This window comes from Crinia signifera, chromosome 1 (genome assembly GCF_055691185.1).
Source record: "Crinia signifera chromosome 1, ASM5569118v1, whole genome shotgun sequence".
Taxonomy (NCBI): Eukaryota; Metazoa; Chordata; class Amphibia; order Anura; family Myobatrachidae; genus Crinia; species Crinia signifera.
Genome location: NC_139217.1, coordinates 155,385,744 through 155,411,494, shown reverse-complemented (window position 1 = coordinate 155,411,494; position 25,751 = coordinate 155,385,744). Strand labels below are relative to the sequence as shown.

At 46.2% G+C, this 25,751-nt stretch overlaps 2 protein-coding genes across 6 annotated transcripts in view; one reads left to right on the top strand and one right to left on the bottom strand.

Annotated features, from left to right (window-relative positions):
* The window catches only part of TBC1D2 (TBC1 domain family member 2), a 65,635-nt gene extending 42,009 nt beyond the window's left edge, over window positions 1-23,626 (bottom strand). For 2 of the 5 annotated variants that reach the window (XM_083174937.1, XM_083174952.1), the window contains exons 1-4: window positions 20,480-20,905; window positions 13,220-13,676; window positions 11,876-12,020; window positions 3,992-4,127 (exon numbers count right to left, since the gene is read on the bottom strand). In XM_083174937.1, the coding sequence (XP_083031063.1) occupies window positions 3,992-4,127; window positions 11,876-12,020; window positions 13,220-13,648 (710 nt within the window). In that variant the 5' untranslated portion in view covers window positions 13,649-13,676; window positions 20,480-20,905. Of the gene's footprint in view, window positions 1-3,991; window positions 4,128-11,875; window positions 12,021-13,219; window positions 13,677-20,479; window positions 20,907-23,488 lie in introns of those variants that run through there. The other 3 variants (XM_083174941.1, XM_083174954.1, XM_083174947.1) reach the window with 3 other exon arrangements.
* The window catches only part of ELP1 (elongator acetyltransferase complex subunit 1), a 68,400-nt gene continuing 66,200 nt past the window's right edge, over window positions 23,552-25,751 (top strand). Inside the window, exon 1 of the mRNA XM_083174931.1 lies at window positions 23,552-23,709. The gene's annotated coding sequence lies outside the window, so the exon portion shown is untranslated. The remainder of the gene's footprint in view (window positions 23,710-25,751) is intronic.

Sequence of the window (25,751 nt, the reverse complement as noted above, 5' to 3'; positions counted from 1 at the left end):
AACAATAAAAGTTAATGATTCTATTTAACATAAAATAAAACAACTTTATTTAGCCAGATATAACATAATTTGCAACATCCTGGTGGTATATTTGATCTGTAACCATGTTTTTTTGCATTAATAGCAAGCAGGAGCATCTCTAAAGTTGGTGTCACACGGGGTAGATTTATTAAACTCGGTGAAGTGATAAAATGTCTGTTTTTATCACCGGTTCATTTTTTCAAACCATGGCCCAGATTCTCTAAGCTTCAAAAGTGATAAAATGGAGAGTGATAAACAGGCAGCCAATCAGATCCTGTCTGACATTTTTCAAACACAGTCTGTGACATGGCAGGTAGGAGCTGATTGGCTGGTTGTTTATCACTCTTCATTTTATCACTTTTGAAGCTTAGAGAATTTGGCCCCAAGTCTGTAACTTCACAGTTAGGAGCTGATTGGCCGGTGATAAAAACCAGACACTTTATCTCTTCACCAAGCTTAATAAATCTACCCCACAGTGTGTTATGTAGGCCTGCATGCTCAGAAATGGTGGCATGGCATATTGGGTAAGGGAGCGTGGCCTCATTGCATCGATCTTAAAAACTACTAAAAAACTACTACTGTTTTCGTTCTGCTGTCCAAAAAACAGCTGTGAATTCGACATTCTGCAGCCATTTCCGACATAACAGACCCGACTTGATTTTAAGTAGGATATTTTTTGTCGTAAAATCCACCTTCAATGCTGCCGGAAACTCCAGCATTGAATAAGAGGCAGCCCCTATTTCCCCAGACGGAAATAGCGGCCAAGATTGAATACCACCCTCTGATTGCACGGTTGGCTCCTCTTTAGTGACCAGGATGCGGGCATTGCACTGTGACGTTATCCTTTAGCACCTGCACCATACTGGTGTCACCCCTTTGTTGTAACCCAGTGATGGATGCAGTGCCCACATCCTGCTAGTGATGCATCTGCTAGCAAGGTATCTGCTTAATGAGCTACAGAAATAAACTAAAGTGTGTGTGGAAGACATAAATACTGTAAATTATATATATATATAGGTCATTATTCATTAAACAGAGAGTGCCGAGCTCCCGACATGTATATATATATATATATATATATATAAAATTATTTTTTTCTCAGTGATAGACTCAAAGCTGATCAGAACTTATTAGTTATATAGATCAAAAAACATAAGAAGCATTAAGAACACTTTCACACTGCCAGCAAAATCTTTCACATGAACAAGTAGCAAACCCTGGATATTGTGCAGTGTGAAAGCACTCAGTTGAAATAACCAGATCCAGCATTTCAACCTGAGTAATGAGTAGGGTGTAACGTGGCTTCTACACAGCTCGAGGTGCAGTGTGAACAGTTAAGCAGGGTCAATGTGACCTGGATCTCATTCACTGCATAGGAAGAGATGGCACTTGGAGATGATCTCATGTCTAAGTGCCGACATACCATGTGCTTACGGTGACATCATGAACGTTTAATTACATGCACTCATCCTTCCACAAACTTAGCAATAAGCCAGAGGGGGCTGCCAGTCTGAAAGGGATGGACCAGACTATATAAAATCCTGGGTTCAGACTCCCGGTTCCATTCCCGCAGGTGGCTGTGGAGAGGGGACACAAGTGTGCCTTCGACACGCGGCCGAAATTAGGGGCATGGCCTCACGAGGCCATGCCTCCCATTTTCTCAAATGTTGTTTGCATGACCAGCGATGTGAGAGCTGTAAGTAACATGGGGGAACCAAAAACACAGGGCAGTCCCACAAAAAAAATCAGGAAAGTCGGGAAGTATGGCCTCAGTCAGCTCCCTCATCTACACAGCTCTACCAGGGTCTAGAACAACCAGACTGAAGCCATAACCATGCAGGGGAAGCTCTCCTCAATGTACACAGAAGTATTCCCCCCTTCCTAATGCCTACAAAAACCAGCGCCAGCATAAAAAAAGTAGAGGGGAAGAAATCCAAGATGGTGGCTGTGGCACCCTCAGCTCCTGCGACCGCACCCTCAGCCAGCCCACACCAGCCTAGTCCTTCTCCTACTACCTCATTCTCACATTCCTTACCTTATGAGGCCTTATCCACAGATGCCCAAACAGGGATCCTAGCCTCCTATGCTGAAGTTGTAGAAGCTATTAAGGACTCAATGGACTCCCATGATGCAAGCACAGGCTGACTCATTCAAACAAGCATTGCAAGAGGCTAATGACAATATTGTCCATCTCACACAAAGAGTTAAAGCTAATAAAGTCAGAGAAAGTACAATAATCTTGCAATAGCATGGTAATTGAAAGATCACAGGCTGTAATGCTAACCATTACACGGTCCATACTAACTTTAAAACCTAACCTCCAAACTTTCAAATGTTCCCTGAATACTCACCTCTTCAGGCAAGCCTATCATATTTAAGTTCTACATGCATAACCCTCTGAGGCACTTATGTATTACTGTATATAGCTTCCCTTCTGGACTAGTAACTGCTATGCTATTACTGGTGCCTGTCCTTGTGTTTCCCCCCTATATCCCTATAGATTGTAAGCTTGCAGCAGGGCCCTCCTACCTCCAAGTCTGTCTGTTGTTACCCAGTTTGTTTTATTATTTTGTCTACAATTGTAAAGCGCAATGGAATCTGCTGCGCTATATAAGAAACTGTAAATAAATAAATAACTTTATAGTTAACACAATACAATGTATTATAAAGATATATGAATATAAATTGAATAATATCACCTTTACTTTATTGATTTGATTAGATATTTAAGGATAGCTCACATTGGACTAGCCTAATGAGTGTCCCTGCAGAGAAGACATTTTATTATTTCAATATGTTAGATATTTTATAATAAAATCATGTTACTGTATTTTATAGGGTTGCACACCATAATAAATGTAAGCGACATTTATACTTTATATCTTTCATATAATTTTATCGGTACTCTTTACCTAGAACGGCGCCCGTCGCGGTAATCGCGGGCATCGCATGCACTAAATAAACGCATGCGACGCGACCGACGCGATGCCCGCGATTTGCCATAGGGACCAATGTTAAATATCCAAATTGACTTCAATTTCATGTTCAATGCCTCAATGGACGCGATTTTCCCATAGGAAACCATGTTAAATGGGCCACAGAGGGCAAATAGGCACCCTGAAGTGTTAAATGGCCCCCACAATTTTTAACGCCACCCCACGATCAACGTGAACCCGAAGCGTGACGAGCGCAGCGAGTCCGCGAGGGGCGGCGGTACGCGTCCTCCGACCTTTTCATACCCCTACTATCCACGTCGGCGTGGAGTTGAGAATAGAATAGTGTGGCGAGCGCAGCGAGCCACCGAGCCCGAAGCGTGGCGAGGGGACGCGGATACCTGTGAAGCCCGCGAAGGGACACGTTTACCTGTGAAGGTATCCGCGTCCCCTCGCCACTCGCTTCGGGCTCGGTGGCTCGCTGCGCTCGCCACACTATTCTATTCTCAACTCCACGCCATCGTGGATAGTAGGGGTATGAAAAGGTCGTAGGACGCGTACCGCCGCCCCTCACGGGCTCGCTGCGCTTCGGGTTCACGTTGATCGTGGGGTGGCGTTAAAAATTGTGGGGGCCATTTAACACTTCAGGGTGCCTATTTTCCCTTTGTGCCACATTTAACATGGTTTCCTATGGGAAAATCGCGTCCATTGAGGCATTGAACATGAAATTGAGGTCAATTTGGACATTTAACATTGGTCCCTATGGCAAATCGCGGGCATCGCGTCGGTCGCGTGCGCTTATTTAGTGCACGCGACGGACGCAATTTTTTTTTTTAACGCGATGCCCGCGATCATGATCGCGGGCGCCGTTCTAGGTAAAGAGTACCATTTTATCTTCTTCTGGAACATATTAATTGTGTATTTGTTGAGTACATTAATATGAGACAATAACATGTTCCCTGTCCTATTTTATGTGAAAATCTCTTTTAGAATTGAAAAAAAAAAGAATCTCCAGAAAAACGTTTCAGGTCACTCACTGTATTTCTTTCCATGGATGTTTGAGGGAGAAATTTTGCAGAGATGTGGATTGCTGAGGAGCTGGTCTTGAGGCAACTGATAAACCTACCACTTCTGTTGGTGTCTTCACTGTAGGCAAAAAGCTACCATCTCCTGCTGAAACATGACACATTGCTATTGTATATACTGCATGTATATAGCGATGCTAAACTGTACTCTAGCCAAGTTTACAGACATGGAATTTTACGTATAATTCAAGATAAAGCAATGTGACGAATGTCAGACATCTCCCAGGACCTTAATGTTTGATCGAGTCAATGTAACAATTATCATGGCCAACTAAAACTTAAAAAAAATATATATATATACACATATACACAGGTTGAGTATCCCTTATCCAAATATCCTTTATACAAAATTATTCTGAAATCCATAGTCTCCAAAATGTTTTTTTTTTTTTTTGGGGGGGGGGGGGGGGGGAGGGGGTGCAAGCCACTCAGTAGCTCATGCAGGGAGGGGCCGAGCTAAATAGACATTAATGCTGATACTATTCTATTTATGTTGATATACTGTAACTAGAACTTTGCAATAAAGGCTAGAGGGATTTTTTAAAGTTATATATCCATGAAATGAATATCATAATTTCCAATATGTTATCACATTTCTGCAAGTAACTGTAAAAGGTTTGCTATATATGATGATATAAAGAGGCATTTTGTTTAAATCCTTTTGTCTGTAACAGTCACTGGAACACTGGGGTATAGCTAGTGGTGAGGATTATGCCACTTTAAATTAAAACTGAAGACATTTGAAATAAATTCCAGCTGCCTTGAAGTTTCAGTCATTTACTTTAAAAGAAAAAAGGCAGTACGGATTTGCTTTGTATTTCCACATTAATTTCACCTGGAGATGGCCAAAAAGGGGACGGGGGCTGAGGTTTATGTCATGTGACGTCAGCTCACCTGCCCTGAGCAGGCATTGGGGACACCCATAAAATGCTGGGAATTTCCTTGCCCCTGCCCGCTCTTCTCCTGCACGTGCGGCCCCGATCAAGAGGGTCTGGATTTGTATAGAGAAAGTGCTCTCCCAATATGTAATATATTCTACTATTCTGATCCAGTGAAGTGGATTTAAAATACAGGTGGAGCAGTAGCCCCTCCCTATTGCTTTTTCACTCTTTCTTTACTTTGCCTCTATTCTCCATCTTCAACCACCTTTTTCTTTTTCTCTCTTTACTTCTTTTATTGTATGGTTTATTGTTTTGCAATTGAACTATTATATGCTAAAACGGCATTGCTTCTCTCGATGCCCTCAGTGGCAAACGCAGGATTTTCAGAAGGTGGTTTCCAGAGGGGCGGAGCAAAGCACGGAGATGGACACTTAGGTGACCCAGTATATGCCGGGTCAGTTAAAGTACACACACACATTATATATATATATATATATACACACATACATACATACACATATATATATATATATACATACAGGGGAGTCAACCGCAGTGTAGACCCCTGGGCATAGCAATGTATTGGGGCACCTACCGATCCTCCATCGGTAGGGGTGGGGAAAGCTTTGATGTCCTGCGGGTGGTTATATCAACCGCTCAGCATGTAGGGCCTGGATCAGTAATTTCCTCTAATTACCCCTTTACTGCACAGATGGTGGGAGATGAGGTGGAAGAAGGGGGCATTGGGCTGAATGAAGGTGCCCTGATACGTAACTTGCAGGGTGGTAGAGGATGTTTAAAATGCAGAGGAGGGGTGTATAGTGGAGTGGGCTTATTATGCATAATTTTCTGGTGGGAGGACAGCTTGCTTGACTGCAGATATCTCCAGTTTTAATGGAATTAAAAACTAGAGGATTCCACCTACCTAATGGTATTGGGGACTAGGGGATCAGAGTTCAAGAGGCAGAGCAATCTGCCAACGAGGATATAAAACTACACACCAGGTGTGTGGAGCTGGAGCAGTAACCAGCTGCTGGAAGGCTGATATCTCTGGTTCTGGGAACATTAGAGACAAGCTTCTATTGTCCATCAAAGGGGGAGAGTCCCAGCTTTAGGGAGCGCAGGGGGCCAAAATGGCCCCCGGAGCAGGATAAGGGGGTGGGGCGCTAGGCACCCTGCAGGTCAACGGCGGGAAACTTGGGTTCGGGGGGATGGGGGGGGGGGAGGCAGCAGCCAGGGTTGCCGGTCCCCTGCTTGTCACCTAGCCACGAGGAGGGCCAGTGAGAAGGGACAGGTTTAATTGAGGGGGGAGTGGGCAGCAGCAGGAACAAAAGCAGAGAGCAAGGGGGCTGAGCTCACTCATCACCCAGCTAGGACAGAGACACATCTTCAGCAGCTCCAACACTTATATCCAGCAGAACAAAGGAATCAGCAGGGAGCAGTTACTGCATTCCAAGAAGGCCTGTAGCAGTCCCAGCTGAGTACACATCAAGGAGGATAGTGCTTTCCCAGCTGCACATCCAGCAGCACCGGCTCCATACCTAACATTCCTCACATTCCAGCATTCGCAGGCCATCTCAGGGAGCAGCATGGAGGGAGGTAAAAAGCCTGGAAATCGTTCGGATAGAAGCAGGATTAAGCCAGCACGATTCGGAGAAGGGGACGATCGAGGAAGGCACCACATGCAGGGGAGAAGAAGCTCGCGGGCGCCATCTAGTGGTCTGAGGAAAAAAGTGCAGAGCAAGTCGGTTCAGCAAGGTTTCTCAAGCATCCGGCCAGCAGCAGCACAAGCAGCAGCACGGGGACGCAGAAGGGAAATTCCGGCCAGGTCAGACGGGGCATCGCTACAGGGTGAAGGCAAGCGTTTGAGGGGGGAGGTGATTCCTGAGGCCGCGGGATCAGAGGGGCACGAATCAGGGGTGGAGGGCCAGGGCAGTGTTTTTACGCACCAGGCCCAACTGGACACGCCGGAAGGGGTGCAGGGAGGATTGCTGGGACACAGGGGGGAGGGGGGGCAGCAGGGAGACCACATCAGGTTCTCCAGGGGTGCGGGGAAAGTGGGTCTTCCTGGCGGAAACCCAGAGCTACAATAGCCCTGCTCGGCAGCCCAATTTCACCCCAAGTCATAGGGGGGGCCGGGAGGATTGCCAGGAGCCAGCGGCGGGGGGCGGGAGCCAGGGTCATTTCGCCCACTCGGCCCATTTTGTTTCCCTCCCCCGGAGGGAGTATTGCAGCCCCACTACCCCTGCTAATGGGCAGCGGGCACAGAGATTTGATACCCAAAGGGCGCAGGGGCCAGAGCGTCTTGCCGAGGAGGAGCAGATGCAGGCATTGCTGGAGCAAGCCAAAGGGGGGGCGGGGGGATCTTGCCACGGAACAATTGGGGACACATTGGCCCATGCCTCGACCAGCAGGGCGGCAACACAGCCAGGTAGAAGCAGTTTGACCCATGCCTCGGCCAGCAGGGTGCCAGCACAATCGGTGGGGACTGGGGCCATTGCCCAGATAAGCGCGGTTCAAGGAAGCATCGGATTGGCAACGCACGGTATTGGTGAGATAAGCAATGTTTGTAATGTATATGCAGGTATTGATGCGGTTTGGCAGGGTAGCAATGTGAAAAATGTTTCCGTGTCCGAGGTTACTGAAGAGGGCAGACAGAGCATAGTGGTAGGCACAGGGGCATTGCCGTGCAGTAATAGCAAGCAGAGCATCGCAGATGATGGCACAGGCGCAGGGGCACTCAGCCGTAACAAGCAGAGCATTGCGGGAGATAGCGACTCAGGTACAGACGATGATGAGAAGTGCAAGGAGCTGAGGGAAAGGCTGCGATTGGCACGATTAAACATTAAGAATAAGAAGTTAGCCACGCCAGGGGCAGATGCCCTGTTAAGTAAAATAGGGCAAGCCGAGGCGGGGAAGTCAGGGTTTTTGCACCAGGGAGGCGAGGCGGATCATGCACTGGGCGCACTAGAAGCGCACTTACCCGTGAAGCTCAGAAAAGAGATTGTGAAGGGCGACTTTATAGATATATGCTCCCTTACGGAATGCGGTTGGAGGGAGAAAGAAAAATTCAGCGATAAGGGTACTGGGCAGAAAGAAGTCTACAAGACGATAGAGCATTGGGTATCGGGAATGTTGGCGTACACAGGCTGTTACGTGCAAGCGTACCCCAACATGCTAATGAACATGGTAAAATATGTCAACCTGATATATAGCATGCACAACGATTGTGGCGGCCAAGCTTGGCGCAGGTATGATGAGGCATTTAGGCTTAGGTCACAGGGACATAAGCCCATCAAGTACGGCACCAGGGATATGGAGCTATGGTTTAAGACACAAACAGAGGCCCTGGCAGAAAAGAGTGGGGTGATGCAGAAGTCAGCAGGGGGGCCCAGCACGCACAAACAGGACAAGATTAAATGCTACTTGTTTAATGATGCAGAGTGCAACAGGCAGTCCTGTAAGTTTAAACACACATGTACAATCTGTAGCGGGAATCACCCAGCGAAGGATTGCTATAAGCAGACAGGTCAGCACAGGGACAAGGCACCCGGAGCGACAGTCACAGAAAAAAGCACCTAGCCCAGGGAGGCTAGGGGGGATCTTTGGGTGGCCATCCAGATACCCTAGGAAGGCAGAGGCCAAGCGGTTGCAGGAGGGCTTCCCGGAGGGCTTTAGGGTCCTTATAAGGAAGCCCATCTGGCCCAGCGTGGGTTACATAGTATATGCAATAATTAGGGGAAGGTGGGTTTAAGGTAAAGACATGGGCACACTGGACATGCTTACACTGTATATACAGTGCGAACAAAGGCACGTTAAATTTCCCTGGGTCAAAACTGCAAAGGTATGGCATTTTGTCCCCTTTGTTAGAAGGTGTCCTAGACAGCAGATATGCTGGGAGAGATAGTTCCACAAGCGCCCAGGGGCAGCCCCCACCTTCCCAGATAGGGGGAGGAAATACTTTGATGCTAGAGTGATACCAACACTTCCGGCTCCCCCACCCCTGTTGGTGTTATGGCAGGAAGGCACACAGCTTGTGGTCTTTGAAAGGAGAAGCCAAACGCTGAAAGCAGGGTCACTCCAGGGGGGGGGGGGGGGGGCGGAGTAGTACACATGGTTCACAAGGCTGGGACAGCTGGTTTATTAGAAGCAAACAGCTGGGCAGGAAGAACATGCGGGCAAGTTCATTAATTATTTGTTTATTTACGGTTTCATAGATAGTGCAGCTGTGTCCGCGGCACCTGACGCTGGTAGACAGTGATTAAACAAACTGGTACCAGCAGACAAAATATGGCAGGCTTGCCTGAGAGGGAGTTTTCAGGGCAGACTGGACAGAATGGATGAGAAGTGAGGAGATATATGCTGGTGCAGTAGGGTTGATGGCTCTATATGCGAGTAGAAGTGTTTTATGTTGAATACGGTAAATGCAGGCAACCAATGTGGAGCGGCAGAGTGGAGCTGCAGGCAAATAAGTATCTTGCTGGGAAGATCAGCATAGCAGCAGCATTTAAATGTATTTCAAGAACCATATGGTGATTATGTTTTTAAATGCATTTGCACGATCCGGGTGGCATGAGGTTACTGGGGGGCAACCAGTGTGGAATGGTCACAGTCCGGTGGGAGGAGTCCCATGCAGCACAGGTGAGGAGCCGCATAAGTGGCGGAGGAAGGTGGTGTTGCTAGGGCAGGGTGGGGGCTTCGGTACCCGGCACGCCGGGAACCTCGTGTGGCGGGGAGGGAGCGGTGCACTAGGCAGGAAATGTAGGGGAGTTACAGAATGCCTCGCATACTCACCATTAGGCGGCCGCACGCCTGGTTCCAGCATTAATACGGCAGGGGCCATACGGGTTGCGTGCCAGGTAGGGTGAGGTGCGGATGGTAGCTGATCCCATAATGGTAAGGGGCGTGTTCACGTGAGTCACATGACGGTGGCTGGCACGGCCCATAGCGTGTAAGGGGCGTGTTCACGTGAGTCACATGGTGGTGACTGGCACGGCCCATAGCGTGTAAGGGGCGTGTTCATGTAAGTCACATGGTGGTGACTGGCACGGCCCAGGCGGTACCAACTTGGTAGGGGGCGTGGTCGCAAACCCACGGCGGTGGAATGGACGCGTCCCAGGGGTACCACATTAGCAGGAACAGAGCACACCGCTCCCCTTTCTATCCCTTGCCCTGCAAAAGTATTTGGTTATGATTATGGATTTGTGAAATAAAGCTGTGACCATTTTAATTGCCACAAACTATGTCGTCATGTTTCCATTATTTCGTTGACCAGAGCAGGGTGCCGGTAAGTCGCCCTCTCCCGCCTTAAGGGAGCGCAGGGGGCCAAAATGGCCCCCGGAGCAGGATAAGGGGGTGGGGCGCTAGGCACCCTGCAGGTCAACGGCGGGAAACTTGGGTTCGGGGGGATGGGGGGGGGGAGGCAGCAGCCAGGGTTGCCGGTCCCCTGCTTGTCACCTAGCCACGAGGAGGGCCAGTGAGAAGGGACAGGTTTAATTGAGGGGGGAGTGGGCAGCAGCAGGAACAAAAGCAGAGAGCAAGGGGGCTGAGCTCACTCATCACCCAGCTAGGACAGAGACACCCACCCACCCAGCCCAGTTGTTTGGGTAAAGCCAGGGAAAGGCACTTGACAGGTGTCAGGTTGTAAAGTTTGTATTGGACAGGTTTAAAAATGTTGTAGTTGTCACGTCAAAATGTTGTGTTTCAAAAAAAAAAAAAAAAAAAATTATAATAATAATCAATTAATAAAAATCACAAAAAAAAAAAAAAAAAAAAAAAGCATAATAATAATAAAAGAAAGAAATATATATATATATATATATATATATATATATATATATACTGTTTGCATACTTGTTGTATCTATTGGCTATGAGTGTAATTGTAATGTTGGCTTTGGTTGTCATTTGTCATTACAGTGTATAAGATGCTTGAATAAGAATGTTGTCACAGTATTGCGGGGAGGGAGCGGTGCACTAGGCAGGAAATGTAGGGGAGTTACAGAATGCCTCGCATACTCACCATTAGGCGGCCGCACGCCTGGTTCCAGCATTAATACGGCAGGGGCCATACGGGTTGCGTGCCAGGTAGGGTGAGGTGCGGATGGTAGCTGATCCCATAATGGTAAGGGGCGTGTTCACGTGAGTCACATGACGGTGGCTGGCACGGCCCATAGCGTGTAAGGGGCGTGTTCACGTGAGTCACATGGTGGTGACTGGCACGGCCCATAGCGTGTAAGGGGCGTGTTCATGTAAGTCACATGGTGGTGACTGGCACGGCCCAGGCGGTACCAACTTGGTAGGGGGCGTGGTCGCGTACCCACGGCGGTGGAATGGACGCGTCCCAGGGGTACCACATTAGCAGGAACAGAGCACACCGCTCCCCTTTCTATCCCTTGCCCTGCAAAAGTATTTGGTTATGATTATGGATTTGTGAAATAAAGCTGTGACCATTTTAATTGCCACAAACTATGTCGTCATGTTTCCATTATTTCGTTGACCAGAGCAGGGTGCCGGTAAGTCGCCCTCTCCCGCCTTATAGAATATACCCTCAGAAAAACTCTAAGTCAGACAGAACCTGAAATATCTGACTGGGAAGAGCAATTAACAGGCTTGGATGGGGACCACTGCTTTGAAGTCAGATATCTCCGGTTCCCAAGGGCTGATTTTTAAAATTCTTGTACCTATGGAAAGAGGGGACCCTCAGCTTTCAGACTAGGGTCCTTAGACTCCTGGGGGGGGTTCTGGGTACTCAGAAACCCCCCCTGCGTGCGCTACTGGCCCTAGCTGTATATATTGCCTTTGGATGTTTATGCATTGTATTACTTGTTATGCATGAGGCTCTGCAATAAAATGTACTAATATATAAAAAAATATATACAGTAGTTGGAGAACAATTAAATAAGAACAATTTCACAAGTTTTATATTGGAAATAAAATACTTATCATATGCATACCTGTATAGTGATTGCCACTTTCGTTGTCATGGAATTCTAAAACAGGTACATTCCCCGTATCAATTTTTTGTTCAATTTTACAAAACTCCCATCTTTTTAGCTGCAGTTGCTGTAACCAGTACATCTTGGCATGATTGTTAATTGCCTGAGAAAAATCACAAGCAGAATTAAACAGCACTCGAGAGAGGAAAAACACAAGTAGACTAAAGTTGTGTACACGGTACACTTATCGCTGGCAATATGGTCGCTGAGCGACCATATTGTCAGCAATTGGAGTGTGCACCAGCGATAAATCGCCGGAACGCGCTCCCATTTTTAGCCCCTGAATGGTCGCTGGACCATCTCTGGTCACAAATGTTGACGGGATTGCCAGCGACATATTGCCCCATGTGTACGCACCTTTAAACAGCACTCTGGAGAGCCCCCTCGGCCCATCAGTGGCTGCCCTTTCTTTTGTATGGTCTTTTTTTTTTTTTTTTAATGATCCCAGTCATCATGCACTTAATATGCATCTTTATTGTTTAATTTTAAATCCACTGTGGGGCCAAAATTAGGAAAATTGGTTCAGTCTCCAAATAGTTGTGTATCTTGTAGCAGTGCAATGATATGTCTTTTTTGGTCATATATGCATCTGTTTGCAAACGCATAAAAACACAGGTGTAGCAACTAATCAGCCATATTATTCTATAGCACAGTCGATGATTATCCTCCAATCCACCAGTGATGGGGGTCAGTTAACATTTTGAAAGTCAAACTAGTATACAATAAAAGGAAATTGTCATTTATGAACAAACTCCGGTACTTGTTTTCTAGCACGGCACCCACGATATTAAGTTGTATGACTGCATCGCATGCCATATGCCCGCATGCGATGCGATTTAAAATTCTATAAGCCCCTATACGACTTTTAATTGTATAAGCACACTAATGGGTGCTTACAATGTTAAATGCACCCCCACGCCACCCCCACTATCAACGCTAAACCGAAGCGTGGCGAGCGCAGCGAGCCCACGAGTGGCGGCAGTACGCGTCCTCTGACCTTTTCATACCCCCACTATCCACGTCGGCACCATTACGGTGCTTATACAATTAATTATCTTATCGGGGGCACATTTAACATTGAAAACACCCATTAGGGTGCTTATACAATTTTAAATCGTATACCATTGTATATGGCATACAATGGCATACAATGCGATGGTATACAATTTAAAATTGTATAACATCGGCTGCCATCGCATAACATTGCATCGCATCGCATACCATCGTATGCCTTATGGTATGCGATGGGCGCCGTGGTAGGAAACAAGTACCCAAACTCCTGTATGATACAATGATACATACCTTTAGGAAAAATGCTTTTGTTGGTGTTTTGATTTGAAATATTCCCTCCTCCCCTTCCACACTTAAATGAAAGGTCGAAGTGCGCAGATCTATACTGCCCAGTGGGCAGACATCGGAAGGCATTCTGTAGTAGAGCAAGCAGCACGTCTTCTCATCATACGCAAAGAAACGATGCTTCCAAGTTTTGAGTGGTCCGGTCATTCCAAATTTATAAAGATATCCACAGAGTTTTTTGGACTCTATGTTCTCACCTTCCTTGTTTGGAGTAGGGAAAGAATCCTCAGCAGTCATGCTTACAATGTGTTTTTCACAACCCAACTGAGACATTACAATTTGTTCATCATTCAAAGATCTTTCCAGTTCTCTTAATTTTGGAAGTGATTCCCCGGTTATATTATCCTCTCTGTAATGTTCTTCCAGTTCATCCATGTTTTTAAATAAATGATTATTCTTGTATCTAATAGAAATAAAAGAATACAAAATATATATATATTGTATGCTGTATATACAGTATGTAGTTTTTTTATACTAATAAATTCCTTTATAAAAGGTGCTCATACACTTAATTGATTTGGGCTGATTTCACCCGATTCCTACGGATCGGGCTGAGAAATCGTCCCAAATCGGACGTGTTTGACATCCCAACCGACCCTATGCGCACTCCCATGCACATCGGATAGGACCCTACAGATTGAACCTGCTGCAGGTTCAATCTGTCAGATCGGTCCCATCAGCTGCACATCACGGGTGCTTTTTAGCACCCATGACGTGTTGGTCCAATCTGTAGGTGTGTGCCAGCGGTGAAGCACTGCTGGCACACACCTATGTGAAGGGGGCGGACAGTCTGCAGGAAAAAAAAAAACATACCTGGGCAGTGTGGGGTCCGGACTGCATGAAGTTCTTGGGGGTTGTGGGTGAAGCAGTCGAGCAGGCAGTCCACAGTGTCCAAAAAGCACTGCGGACAGGGGCGGAACAATTTGAAAATTCAAAAGATAGGCTGTCCTCTGATTGGATGAGAGAGAGAGCAGTCTCAGCCAATCAGCAGCGGGCCTATCTTTTGAATTTTCTAATTCTGCCGCCACTATCTGCAGTGTCCACTCACTCAGCGCTTCCGGCTCCACTGCTGCACCCACAGCCCCCAGGCTCTTTACACAGCCCAGGCCCCACACTGGCCAGGTATATATTTTTTTCTCCTGCCCCCGCAGCTTCCCTGGGAATTTTACAGGGGATAAATTGCATGGGATTTATCCCAAGTAAAAAATGGCACATGAAGTGCCAAATCGCAGTGAGCTCTCCCGGCCAGCTGCCTTCGGACAAGTCAACTTAATGCATGGGGGCCTTAAGACTAGTTGCATAACTTTTCCAAACAGTTTCCTGTTCTTGGGCTAGGTGTATTATGCCCTCATAGAGAAAACAACTCGTCCAAGTAAAGCCTCCACACACTTGAGATAATATAAGCATACAGGGGTAAAATATATGGTTACAGTTTCAGTTTCTGCTGTAAATAACAGATATAAGTAAACCTCAGAAGCATCAAAGTATGATAAGGTTGAGATCATATGCAGAGCCACACTAGGGGCCTTATTTTGGTTCATTCTTTCTGACAAAATCCTTCTTAGATGGGCGAAACCATGTGCACTGCAGGGGGGCAGGTGTTACTTGTGCAGAGAGAATTAGATTTGGGTGGGGTTTTCCTTCAAAGTGAGATCTATATTGCAGTGTAAAAATAAAGCAGTCAGTATTTTCCCTGCACAGAAACAAAATTACTCACCCAAATCTAATTCTCTCTGCACATGTTACATCTGCCCCCCTGCAGTGCACATGGTTTTGTCCATCTAAGAAGGATTTTGTCAGAAAGAATGAACCAAAATAAGGCCCTAGTTTATGCCTGTGAGGATGATCATGCAGACAATCAGCCTTTTCCTATATATATAAGTATGGACTAGTAAGATCAGGTTTGTCCTGCTATTGCCTATTATTAATACTAAATATTAGTTTGATTTTCTATTTTGGCATAGGGTATTCAATATAAATGTAAAAATAAAGGAGCTTGAACTGGGGCTGTTTTTGAGCAGTATGGAACACCCCCACACGCAGTTTTAATAAATGGAGATTGTGGATGCAGTTTATTGTACTGAAATGGAAGAAGTACAGTATGACAACACAACTATCAATCTAGAAATAGTGTTCATTTTAGCACCCTGCATCTTTCAAAACCTGTGCAGTTCCTCTTCCCTGCCAGGGGTGTCACTCTCTACTGCAGTGCTTCTAGTTCAGTGAACTGCACAGGTTTTTGGAAGATAGAGGGTGCTAGAAAGTACACTCCTATTCCCTTTTCACAAAAATACCAGGTCACAGCCAGGAATTGGACCTGGGTCAGTCCTGCGAGTGACGTGGCATTTGCGATGCTTAGCCCCCATAGCAATCTGGCATTAAGTTGCTGATGTCACAAAGGGGGCAGGGAATAGCAGCAGCGTGTCATTGGGTGTGGGAGAGGAGGCAGCACTTGGAGCTGACCTTGCTGCCTCCCTATAGTGTGAACGTGACCCATGCCGATTGACCTGGGTTACCAGCTTACACTGCCCAGCAACCTGTGTCCAACCGGGGTGAAACCAGTCTTTTAACCCAGGTCGGAATGCCGCGTTGCTGGACCTAGGTTTTTAAAATGTCCCTTTCACACTGCACAAGACCCAAGTCAACTCGGCAACAACCCTGGTCAGACCCGGGTTATTTATGCAGTGTGAAAGGGGTACTAGAAAGGACAACCAAAAACTTGCCGATAAAAAAGGACATACAGTATTATTCACAACATCAGACTTATTGAGTCTCATTTGCATATGATGTTTAAAAAGTTGACATTGCTCGCTGTATGCAATAAATTGTAAAATATTGTATTATAAAATAATCCAAAATAATGTCGGTGTTCTTAATCCCAGTTGCTGTGCATACACAAGCCATACCTTTGCAGTGTAGATTAGTCTGATATAAAAATAATCTAGAGTGGCCTCCTATGTAAGCAACAACATGCCAGTCCATTACGCTACCAGGACAAAAGGTACATACTGCTGAAAAATGCTAAACCTCACTATAGTGTCTATATCTAAGCCTTGAAGAGAGATAAAGTACCAGTCAATCCCCTCCTACCTGCCGTGTCACAGACTGTCTTTGAAAAATGACAGTTATGAGCTGGTTGGTTAATACTTTACCTCCATCCACTTTATCTCTCACCAAGGCTTAGTACTTATTACACCATCAGTTTCAGCAACAGCAGGCCATGAACATGTTGGACATGACTCATTTCCCTTCACCCAAAAATAAGGAACTGGACTTTAAATTGTGCAAAAAAAAACAAAAAACCACAGCAGCAGACTATGGCATGTATTCATTGGCATATATTCAATGCCGTGGGCGAGCGGTGACTGCGAACAGGACTTTTTGCTCGCAGTCACCGCTCACCCTGTCAGTATTCAACTGACCCCCCTCATACGCAAATTTCCCCTCGCTCCGTTTTTTGAGTGAGGGAGAATTGGCGTATGTGCCTCCAAAAGCTGCGAGAATCGAGGCTAATTACAGCGAGTTTGCTGCACTAGTCACGGCTCTCGCAGTTTAGGGGAATCCTCCCCGTTCTGTGACGGCGAGGATTCCCCCGGAACGTTGCATAGTGCGAGCGGCCGGCGCGGGGGTTAAACTGCGAGGATCACTGGTTTTCTGTGATCCTCGCAGTTTAACCCCCTCGCCGGCCGCTCGCACCGGCATTGAATACATGGCAATGCCGGTGCGAGCGGCCGGCGAGGGGGTTAAACTGCGTACACACAGAGCAATATCATTTAACTACATAGTTCAGTGATGTCATTGGGCGGTATTCAATGAGGATTTTGGCGATGTGCAGCGAATCCTGTTTAGGATTCGCTGCACATTCGCCACTGGTCGCCACGTTCCGGAGCCTCGCCAGCTCCAGTATTCAACCAGTCAGGGGCTCGCTGCCCCTGACCGGCGAGTTTTAACTCCTGCGGCGATGCCGCAGGGAGCCTGAGGACAGTGGCAGGCAGGGAGATGGAAGTCTCCCTGCCTGCCCCAGAACGTTTGTGGGGGGGGGCTCCCCGGGTGCCAGGCAGCACAGGCTGCCCCCCGGGGGAGCCAGCAGGGGACCGGGTATATTCTCTACACCCGATCATGCATATGTAATGATCGGGTGAAGTGAATATATGAATATCTAATGAGCGGCTCGGCTCCGGCCCCCTGCTGGCTGGTCTGTGTAAAAAAAATATATATATTTTTTAAAATTAAATATATATTCATGTGCTTACAGCACATGAATAAAAATAGCATGCCCCTCCTCAGAATAAAATTCCTGATTTTTTTACACCAAATGTAAAAAAAAAAACACTTTATTTTAAAAGTTCACATTTCACTTCACCATAAAAAGATAGCGATTGCTACTCAGTGAATCATGGTGAAAAAAACCTTGAAATGTATTCGCCATCTGGTCATTGAATAGGGTGATTCACCGTTTTAGTCAAAAATTCGCCTAACAGCACAAAATCGCCATAAAAACCTGGCGAATCAGCCTCATTGAATACCACCCATTGGGTCCGCCGCTGTGCATGCAGTTGCTGACAATACTATCAAATTGACCTGGGCAGTACGGATGGTGTAATGGTTAGCATTACTACCTCACAGCACTGAGGTTATGGGTTCAATACCCAGCATGGCCCTAAATGTGCAGAGTTTGTATATTCTACCCGTACTTGCGTGGGTTTCCTCCCACAATCCAAAAATATACTCGTAGGTTAATTGGTTTCCAAAAAATGAACCCTAGAATGTGTGTGTGCGTGTACATGTGGTAGGGAATATAGATTGTATGCTCCACTGGGGCAGGGACTGAGGTGAATGTTCAAATATTCTCTGTAAAGCGCTGCGTAATCTGTGTGCACTAAGAAACTGCTAATAAATAATAATAAATAAATCTGCATGCACAGACGACAGGAGGGGCATTAATGATGCACAGGAGAGCGCATTGTTAGCGATATTCAGCATACACACTAAACTTTTTTTAACAATATCTTTTAAAATCTTGTCTAGTGAGTATGGGGTTTTGGATAAGTGATCCAATCAGGTCCCTCTCTGCACCCCCTGTGGCTGCCACATCACTCTGCGCATGTGTAGAAGGGCTACTGGGTCCCAAGCCTGGAAGTCCTTCTATGGTAAAAGACAGCTCTCATCTGGGCTGGAGGAGAAGCCATGCAGAGATGGAGAAAAGTTGACGCACACTTTGACTCGCGAGATGAGTCCGTGTGCACTGCACATCGGACCAGCTGCAGCTGCTGGTTCTAGCCCTGCGTCCTGCCTGGAAGAGACTCACAAGATGATGACGTCATCATCATCTCGCTAATCCGGAAGAGAGACTTCAGAAGGCCAGGCAGGCAGGTGCATCCACCTTCATTGGACCGGACAGCTAACAGTAATATAAGATAATTATTGAAAGGTGAAATCAGGGAGATTTCTAGAATCTTTAGGGAGTCAGTGAAACAGACAAAATTACAGAGTCTTCATGAAAGTCAGGGACAGTTGGCAAGTATACCCCAGGTATTGGTGGTAGGGATTGGGCTCTGGACAACAGTCCGTTTTGATGGTGATCAGGTACTTGTGTAGTTTCATGGCGCCGTGCTACTTCCGGGTTCTACGCTCGCCACGAAATAAGTAAAAAAAAGTAACTTAACTCCATGCCAACATGGATAGTTCATACCCCCACTATCCATGTTGGCATGGAGTTGATTTTAAATAGCGTGGCGAGCGTAGCGAGCCACCGAACCCGCAGCGTGGGCGAGCGAGGGGCTAGCGCCGTGAAACTACACAAGTACCGGGGATTATGCCCCTAACTTGCATTTTTTCAAGCACATACTTTAAAATGACAGAAGCTGTTTTTTTGAGTGCTGTATCTCTTTCCACTGTATCTCTCTCAAAGCTTTTATAAATATCCTATGTCACACAGCTATTTGTAAATGGTAATAATTGATGTTGAATATGCAGACTTTAGTGGCGCAAACTCAGAAAGGAGCCATTCACCTCAAAATGAACTTGTCATATAGCAATGTATATTTATGTAAGTGGTATAATGGTATATGGCAGTGATGGCTAACCTTGACGCTCCAGCTGTTGTTGAGCTACACATCCCAGCATGCCCTGCATCAGTTGTAGCATGGCCAAATAGCAAAACTGTAGCAGGGCATGCTGGGATGTGTAGTTCAACAACATCTGTAGTGTCAAGGTTAGCCATCACTTGTATATGGCAAAAGGTCCCAAACATGGTTCTCAAACAGTCCACATTTAAGCACAGGTGACAATACCTCAGCCAATTTGGTTATACCATGGATAGACTTAAAACCAGGACACTTGGGGTGCCTTGAGAACCGCATTTGAAATCCACTGGTAGGTGAAAATCCACAGTAGGTTAAAATCAATGATCTAATTAGTTGCTGCAGGCAACAGGTTTTTTTTTAAACCAGTGCAAACATGCTAGATCAAGTTCCAGAATACAATTACAGTACTTTCTTTCTGTTTGTTTTTTATCGCTTTGTTTCTAGAGCACAAAAAGGCAGGCAGACCAAAGACAACAAGACAAGTAAAAAGGACCATTCACAAGACATGTTATGTAGAAAAAACAGTATAGAAATTCATAACTTTATTATCTAGGTGAGAATAATACTCTACATTTATACAGTATTATACTTCCCAACATGATCCTCTCCAGGAGGGAGACAATGCTCTGTTCCTGGACTTTCCTTAATTTAAAATCACCATCACCTGTGGCAAAACACCTTTCTTATCAATAAACTAGTTCAACACAGGTGATGGCAAGCATATATTAAAGTACCGAAACAGAGCATTTTGTCCCTCCTGGAATAGGTCATTTCGGGAGGTATGCCGTATTTACTGTCAGATCACTGCAGATGTGCCCAGGCTTGTGATAGCTATGCAAATAAAGATACAAACCCTCATGCAAACTTTCATACGTATAAACAATAAAATCAATTAAACCTAATTTGGTGACCTATCCTGGTAAAAGGTTTCCGTAGAAGTACAATAATGTCTTGCAAAGACAAGGCTGCTGAAGTTAGCTTCTTATTGGAGCTCCAGCTGAATTGTAGTGACAGGGCAGGAGGCGAGTGAAAGCAAGTAAGGAATGTACTCTGGAGATGAGTGTTGTGAAGTTTCTGTCACGTCACAGAGCATGTGGTAATATAGTATAGAGCTACTTACTGTACATACGCCAGAGCTGGACTTCGGCAAGCTGGCAGCAGTCACCTACAGCAGTTCATAGCCTCTTCGGGTGTCTTTCAAGACAGTGTTATAGAGGAATTGCTTAGGTCATTCACATAATGACGTCTCCCTGAGGAAATCCTCCTAGCCTGAAGGGAGGGTGTACAGTATATTCCTTCCTCTGTGCTTGCTGACCTATCTTATTGTGCAATCCAGTACTGCCTGAGTGACTTTGTGTAATCTGGAGATGTTGGTTTGTATATCAGTCTCTTAACAAATTTTATTTTGACTCTGTCATTTTAAAAACATTGACACGACTGCTAATGAATGCAGGGGATGCAGTTAAAATCCCGGCGGTCGGGATCCCGACCGCCGAAATCCCGACACGTTCTTCCTCCGTGGGTGTCCACGACACCCCTGGAGGGAGAATAAATTAGTGTGCCGAGCGTAGCGAGGCACCGGGCCCGCTGCGCGGCGAGCGCAGCGAGCCCGCAAGGGGGGGCGATCCACATGAGAAATGTAAGGTGATGCGGGGGCCATACCACATGAGGAGGCTGTAATCTCCCCTTCCTCGTGTCCCTGGTGAAAGCTATCACAGGCATCCCCTGGGCAGTATGGTGCAGTCCTATATTTGCAGCTAATTTCGCCGAAAACTACAAATATTTAGTTATAATGGAATGTATGTACTGTAGGCGGGACCTGCTGAGATCTCTTCTGTTCCGATACTATATGTTACTATGGAGGATTGTGATGCTGCCCAACATATCAACATCTGGAATCATCGCCATGGGTCCCTGGGCTACAGCCATTCTAAGATGGTAGTAACCCATTGTAACCTGTGAGCTGCAGACCGCACTGCCGGTGGGGCAGCAGGGTCAGCGCTAATCATGCATGCGCAGACCCTCCCCCCCTTCCTGGCACAGCAGAGCACAGGGACGGGCTCCTTTCATCAGCAGGGTAATACATTCATCTGAAAGGATCGCATATGGCAATGTGATCCTTGGCGGTAAATGCCACCCAGATCGCATTGCAAATGCGGTCCAATAATAAACGGGCCCCATAGAGAGGTGCAGCTTTTGTAGTCACTGACACCAGAATAAATGATGCTCATGTAGAGGAACTGAATTATACAGCACAAGTGAACGCTGACTGCTGATCATTGTAACTATGTAGCCAGATTTTCTCTGAATTGGTCTACTCGTGTGAGGAATGAATACATACTGTTGCAGAAGAATGTTGCAACTAGATGAGAGGCAATCAATCTAATACACAGGTTCTCAGACTCGGTGCTCAGGACCCCACACAGTGCCTATGTTGCAGGTCTCCTCACAGAATCAATTAAATAATTAGCTCCAACTGTGGATCTTTTAAAATGTGTGAGTAATGAGTACTATTGCGCACCTGCCTGGGTGACCTGGGAAATGTGAACTGTGTGGGGTCCTGAGGACCGAGTTTGGGAACCACTGCTCTAACATATCCAATTCTATTTTGCTTGGCTTGCCTGTGATCGTGTATATGCACTCATGGCTGTAACAGCAGCTGAATCAGCAATTGTTGGTATGTGCAACACTGACTGGGACCAGCTACATGGAGGGGAAGTAGAGTCAGGTGCTACATTTACTGTTGCTTACACGGAAGCAGCCACTATTGCACTGTTATGGTGATGCAGCTTTAGGCAATATCCAAGCTGCTTTCTAGGACACAGTTTTTTTTAAAGCGGTAATCATTTACAGTGCAAAACCAGTTTGCTGTTGAAGTGCTAATGATTGCCGCTTTAAAAAAACTGGAGAATTCTCACAAAATCTCTCCCTTTCTGAATCTCTCATCCTATTAATCTCACCCAGAATGTTGAAAAAAATATTTTTAAGCAATTTATTTGTATATTCTTGTGGAAAATAAATAGTTGGACAATCATCAAAAAGTTAAACTCAATACTTTGTAATATCACCTCGGTTGGCAATTTCAGAGGTCAAAGGTTGACCAGGTTTGCACACACTGTAGCAGGTATTTTGGCCCACTCTTCCATGAAGATAATTCTCTAGATCTGTCATGATTTGGAGCTGTCACCGGGCAACACGGACATTCAAAGCACTGAATAAGGCACTGTATATTCACTAACACAGTGGTTCCCGAACTGTGCCCCGTGGCACCCTGGGGTGCCTTGGGATCCTTGCAGGGGTGCCTTGTCTTGGTCCATATAACCAGTGCATAAAATATGTGGTTAAACAGCAGCTAATCTAAACCTAAAAACTACATTTAACATAATTTATTTAATTAATATTTTTGTTCTTAATTTCCCAATAAGATACTTTTGTCCTAGGGGGTTTCGTGGATATAATTCTGATACTATAAGGTGCCGTGATGCAAAAAGTTTGGGAACCACTGCCATAACACATGTACATGCAAAGACATTGTAGGGTTAATTTTGTTGGGAGCCAATTAACCTACCAGTATGTTTTTGAATTGTGAGAGGAAACTCAACCAAGCACAGGAAGAAAATACTAACTCCACACAGTTAGGGCTATATTGGGTATTGAACCCATGACCTCAGTGCTGTGAGGTAGTACTGCTAACCATTACTCCATCTGTGCTGCCCATGCCCCAGCTTTTGCCATCCCCGGGCCTAGCAGATTGCTCAGTGCAACCCCAAAGTCTCCTTAACATTCCCCCTCAACAGCAGCATTGCCCATAACATGCACTCCTTTATGGCCCAAAACCCTTCCTATAGCGTGTTCCCAACATGCCTCCATGCGTCCCCAAGAATGTGACACGCTAATTCCACTTCAGCTTCTTCCCAAAGTAACGCTGCCCTGTGAGCTAACCTGCCCCCAATCTCCCGGACATGCCCCCTTGTGCACGAAAACGTCCCCAGCATCTGCTTCAATAGCAGCAGCAATTGCTTCCAGTGTCTGCTCCGTACACGACGGTGTGCCTTCAACACCGTGTTCACCACAAGTTCCCCTCTGTCCCACACATGCCGACAGCATCGGGGGCATTCCCCTTACACACCAGCGTATTCTTCACATGCCCTGCTGTGTACCACCTATATCAGTTGCTTCTTCTCATCATGACTTCAACTGTCATGAACACGACGAGACACAGACAGACAGTAACATGACCAGATCACATGATCCGATGACTTGTGATGACGTCAGAGGATAGGTCACGGAAGGGAAGTTCTTCCTGCCACAGTGTTGAAGCAGGGAACGTGGGTACAACAGAGTGTACAGGTACAGTAGAGTGCAGTGCATGTGCTACTTACCTCGCAGCCGCTACGTTTTGATTGGTGTCCTGCTTGGACCGTGGAATGGAGGAAAATATCCCATGTATACGCTTCTGTGCATGCACTGATATTATGCTGTTACCCTATATGCCCAGTTGTGGTGTGCAGTATGTGAGGGCTATACACTTATTTCCAATAATAATAATAATAATAATATAACATTATGTAAAATAGTAGATGCTGTTTGTGCATGTGCTCTTTTTTACATTGTCATTCAGAATTTGTTTAACCTAAACTTGGCAACAAGTACAGCTGGCATGTCCTTAGTGTGAAGGCAACAAAACACAGAACCAGTGTAATTCATGAGTGTCCCACTTTAAAGGGATAGTCAGGTACACTTAAGCATTCAGGGCTTAATTCAGATGTGGATGCTGTAGATGTTCTTGCTTACATGGAAGCAGCTGGATTGCACTGCTATGGTGATGCAGCATTATGTATCATCCAAGTTGCTTTCTAGCACACCGCATCATATGATACCTGATACGCTGCATAATCCATGGGATTGTATTCCTGGTCTCAGCACTACCCCCCCCCCCCCCCTCAATTGGTGACATAGCTCTGCTTTGGGAAACCAAGGCTCTCACTGTCACTTCCCCTCATCCAAATGGCATTAGACTGTCAGTTGCTGACAGTGTAATGCTGTACTGCACATGCTCACTATGGGCCCGGCATATGTGCAATGAGCCTGATTGAGACCTGTTAGCAAGGCTGCGATTTTTGCAGATGGACAAAACGGTACTTGTTTCCTAGCACGGCGCCCACGATCTAGATTGTATGTGTCGGACCGATATCGCAAGCATTGCATGCATCTTATGTGTTTGTGCGGCATGCGATGCGATCAACGAGATTTTTACATTGGAATCAATGTGAAATGGTCCCTGAGGCCCAATTTTACAATGATTCCAATGCAAAAAGCCCCCAAAACCCCAATTTTAATTGCTAACCCCCCCCTCATGGGTGAATGCCCCCCCCCCCGCCCCCAATGTTAACGCCACCCCACTATTGACGCAACCCAAAGTGTGGCGAGCGGCGGCGGTATGCGTCCTCCGACCTTTTCATACCCCCACGTCGGCATGGAGTTGATTTTATATAGTGTGGCGAGCGGACGCGGAGTACTTGTGAAGTAGTCCGCGTCCCCTCACGGGGCTCACTGCGCTCGCCACGCTTCGGGCTTGCTGCACTCGCCACACTATATAAAATCAACTCCACGCCGACGTGGATAGTGGGGGTATGAAAAGGTTGGAGGACGCATACCGCCGCCGCTCGCCACACTTTGGGTTGCGTCGCTGCCCTTGCCACGCTTCATGTTGGTGTTGATGGATCTTTTATCTTTTGGCATCTTATGGATCTTATGGATGCATAAGATCCATGAGATCTGTAAGATGAGATCCATAGGATGCGATATTGTACATACAATTAAAAATCTTTTCAATTGTATGTGATCGCATAAGATTTAATGATTTAAATTAAGGCATACAATCTTATGCGATGGGCGACGTGCTAGGAAACAAGTACCGACAAAACCATGCTGCACTGCAGGTGAGGCAGATGCAACACGTGCAGAGAGAGCTAGATTTGGGTGTTCAAACTGAAATCTAAATTGCAGGCGTACCTGCCTACGGTTTTTCACTCCTCCCTGGGAGTGAAAGGGGGAGGCATGAGGCTGATGTCACCATTTTACGCAGTTTGAGTCATTTTAGCCCTGCCCCCTCCCCGTGGACCTGCAAAATTTGGAATGTTATGCAGCGGGGAAGGGAGGGAGGTGCAGGGGTTATGCAGAAGACTTGCCCACCTTCCCAAATGGTAAAATATAAGTGGGTCAATTTCGCCCCAAACAACTGATAAAATCAGATATTAAAATGCATAGCAGATAGTGACATGGGTGGATTAATCCCATAATAGATTAGCTGATAAAATTACCAGAATGGTAGGAACTGACAGGACAGTTCTTAAAAGTATGTGTGCGAAGTCCTGGGGCAAATCACACCA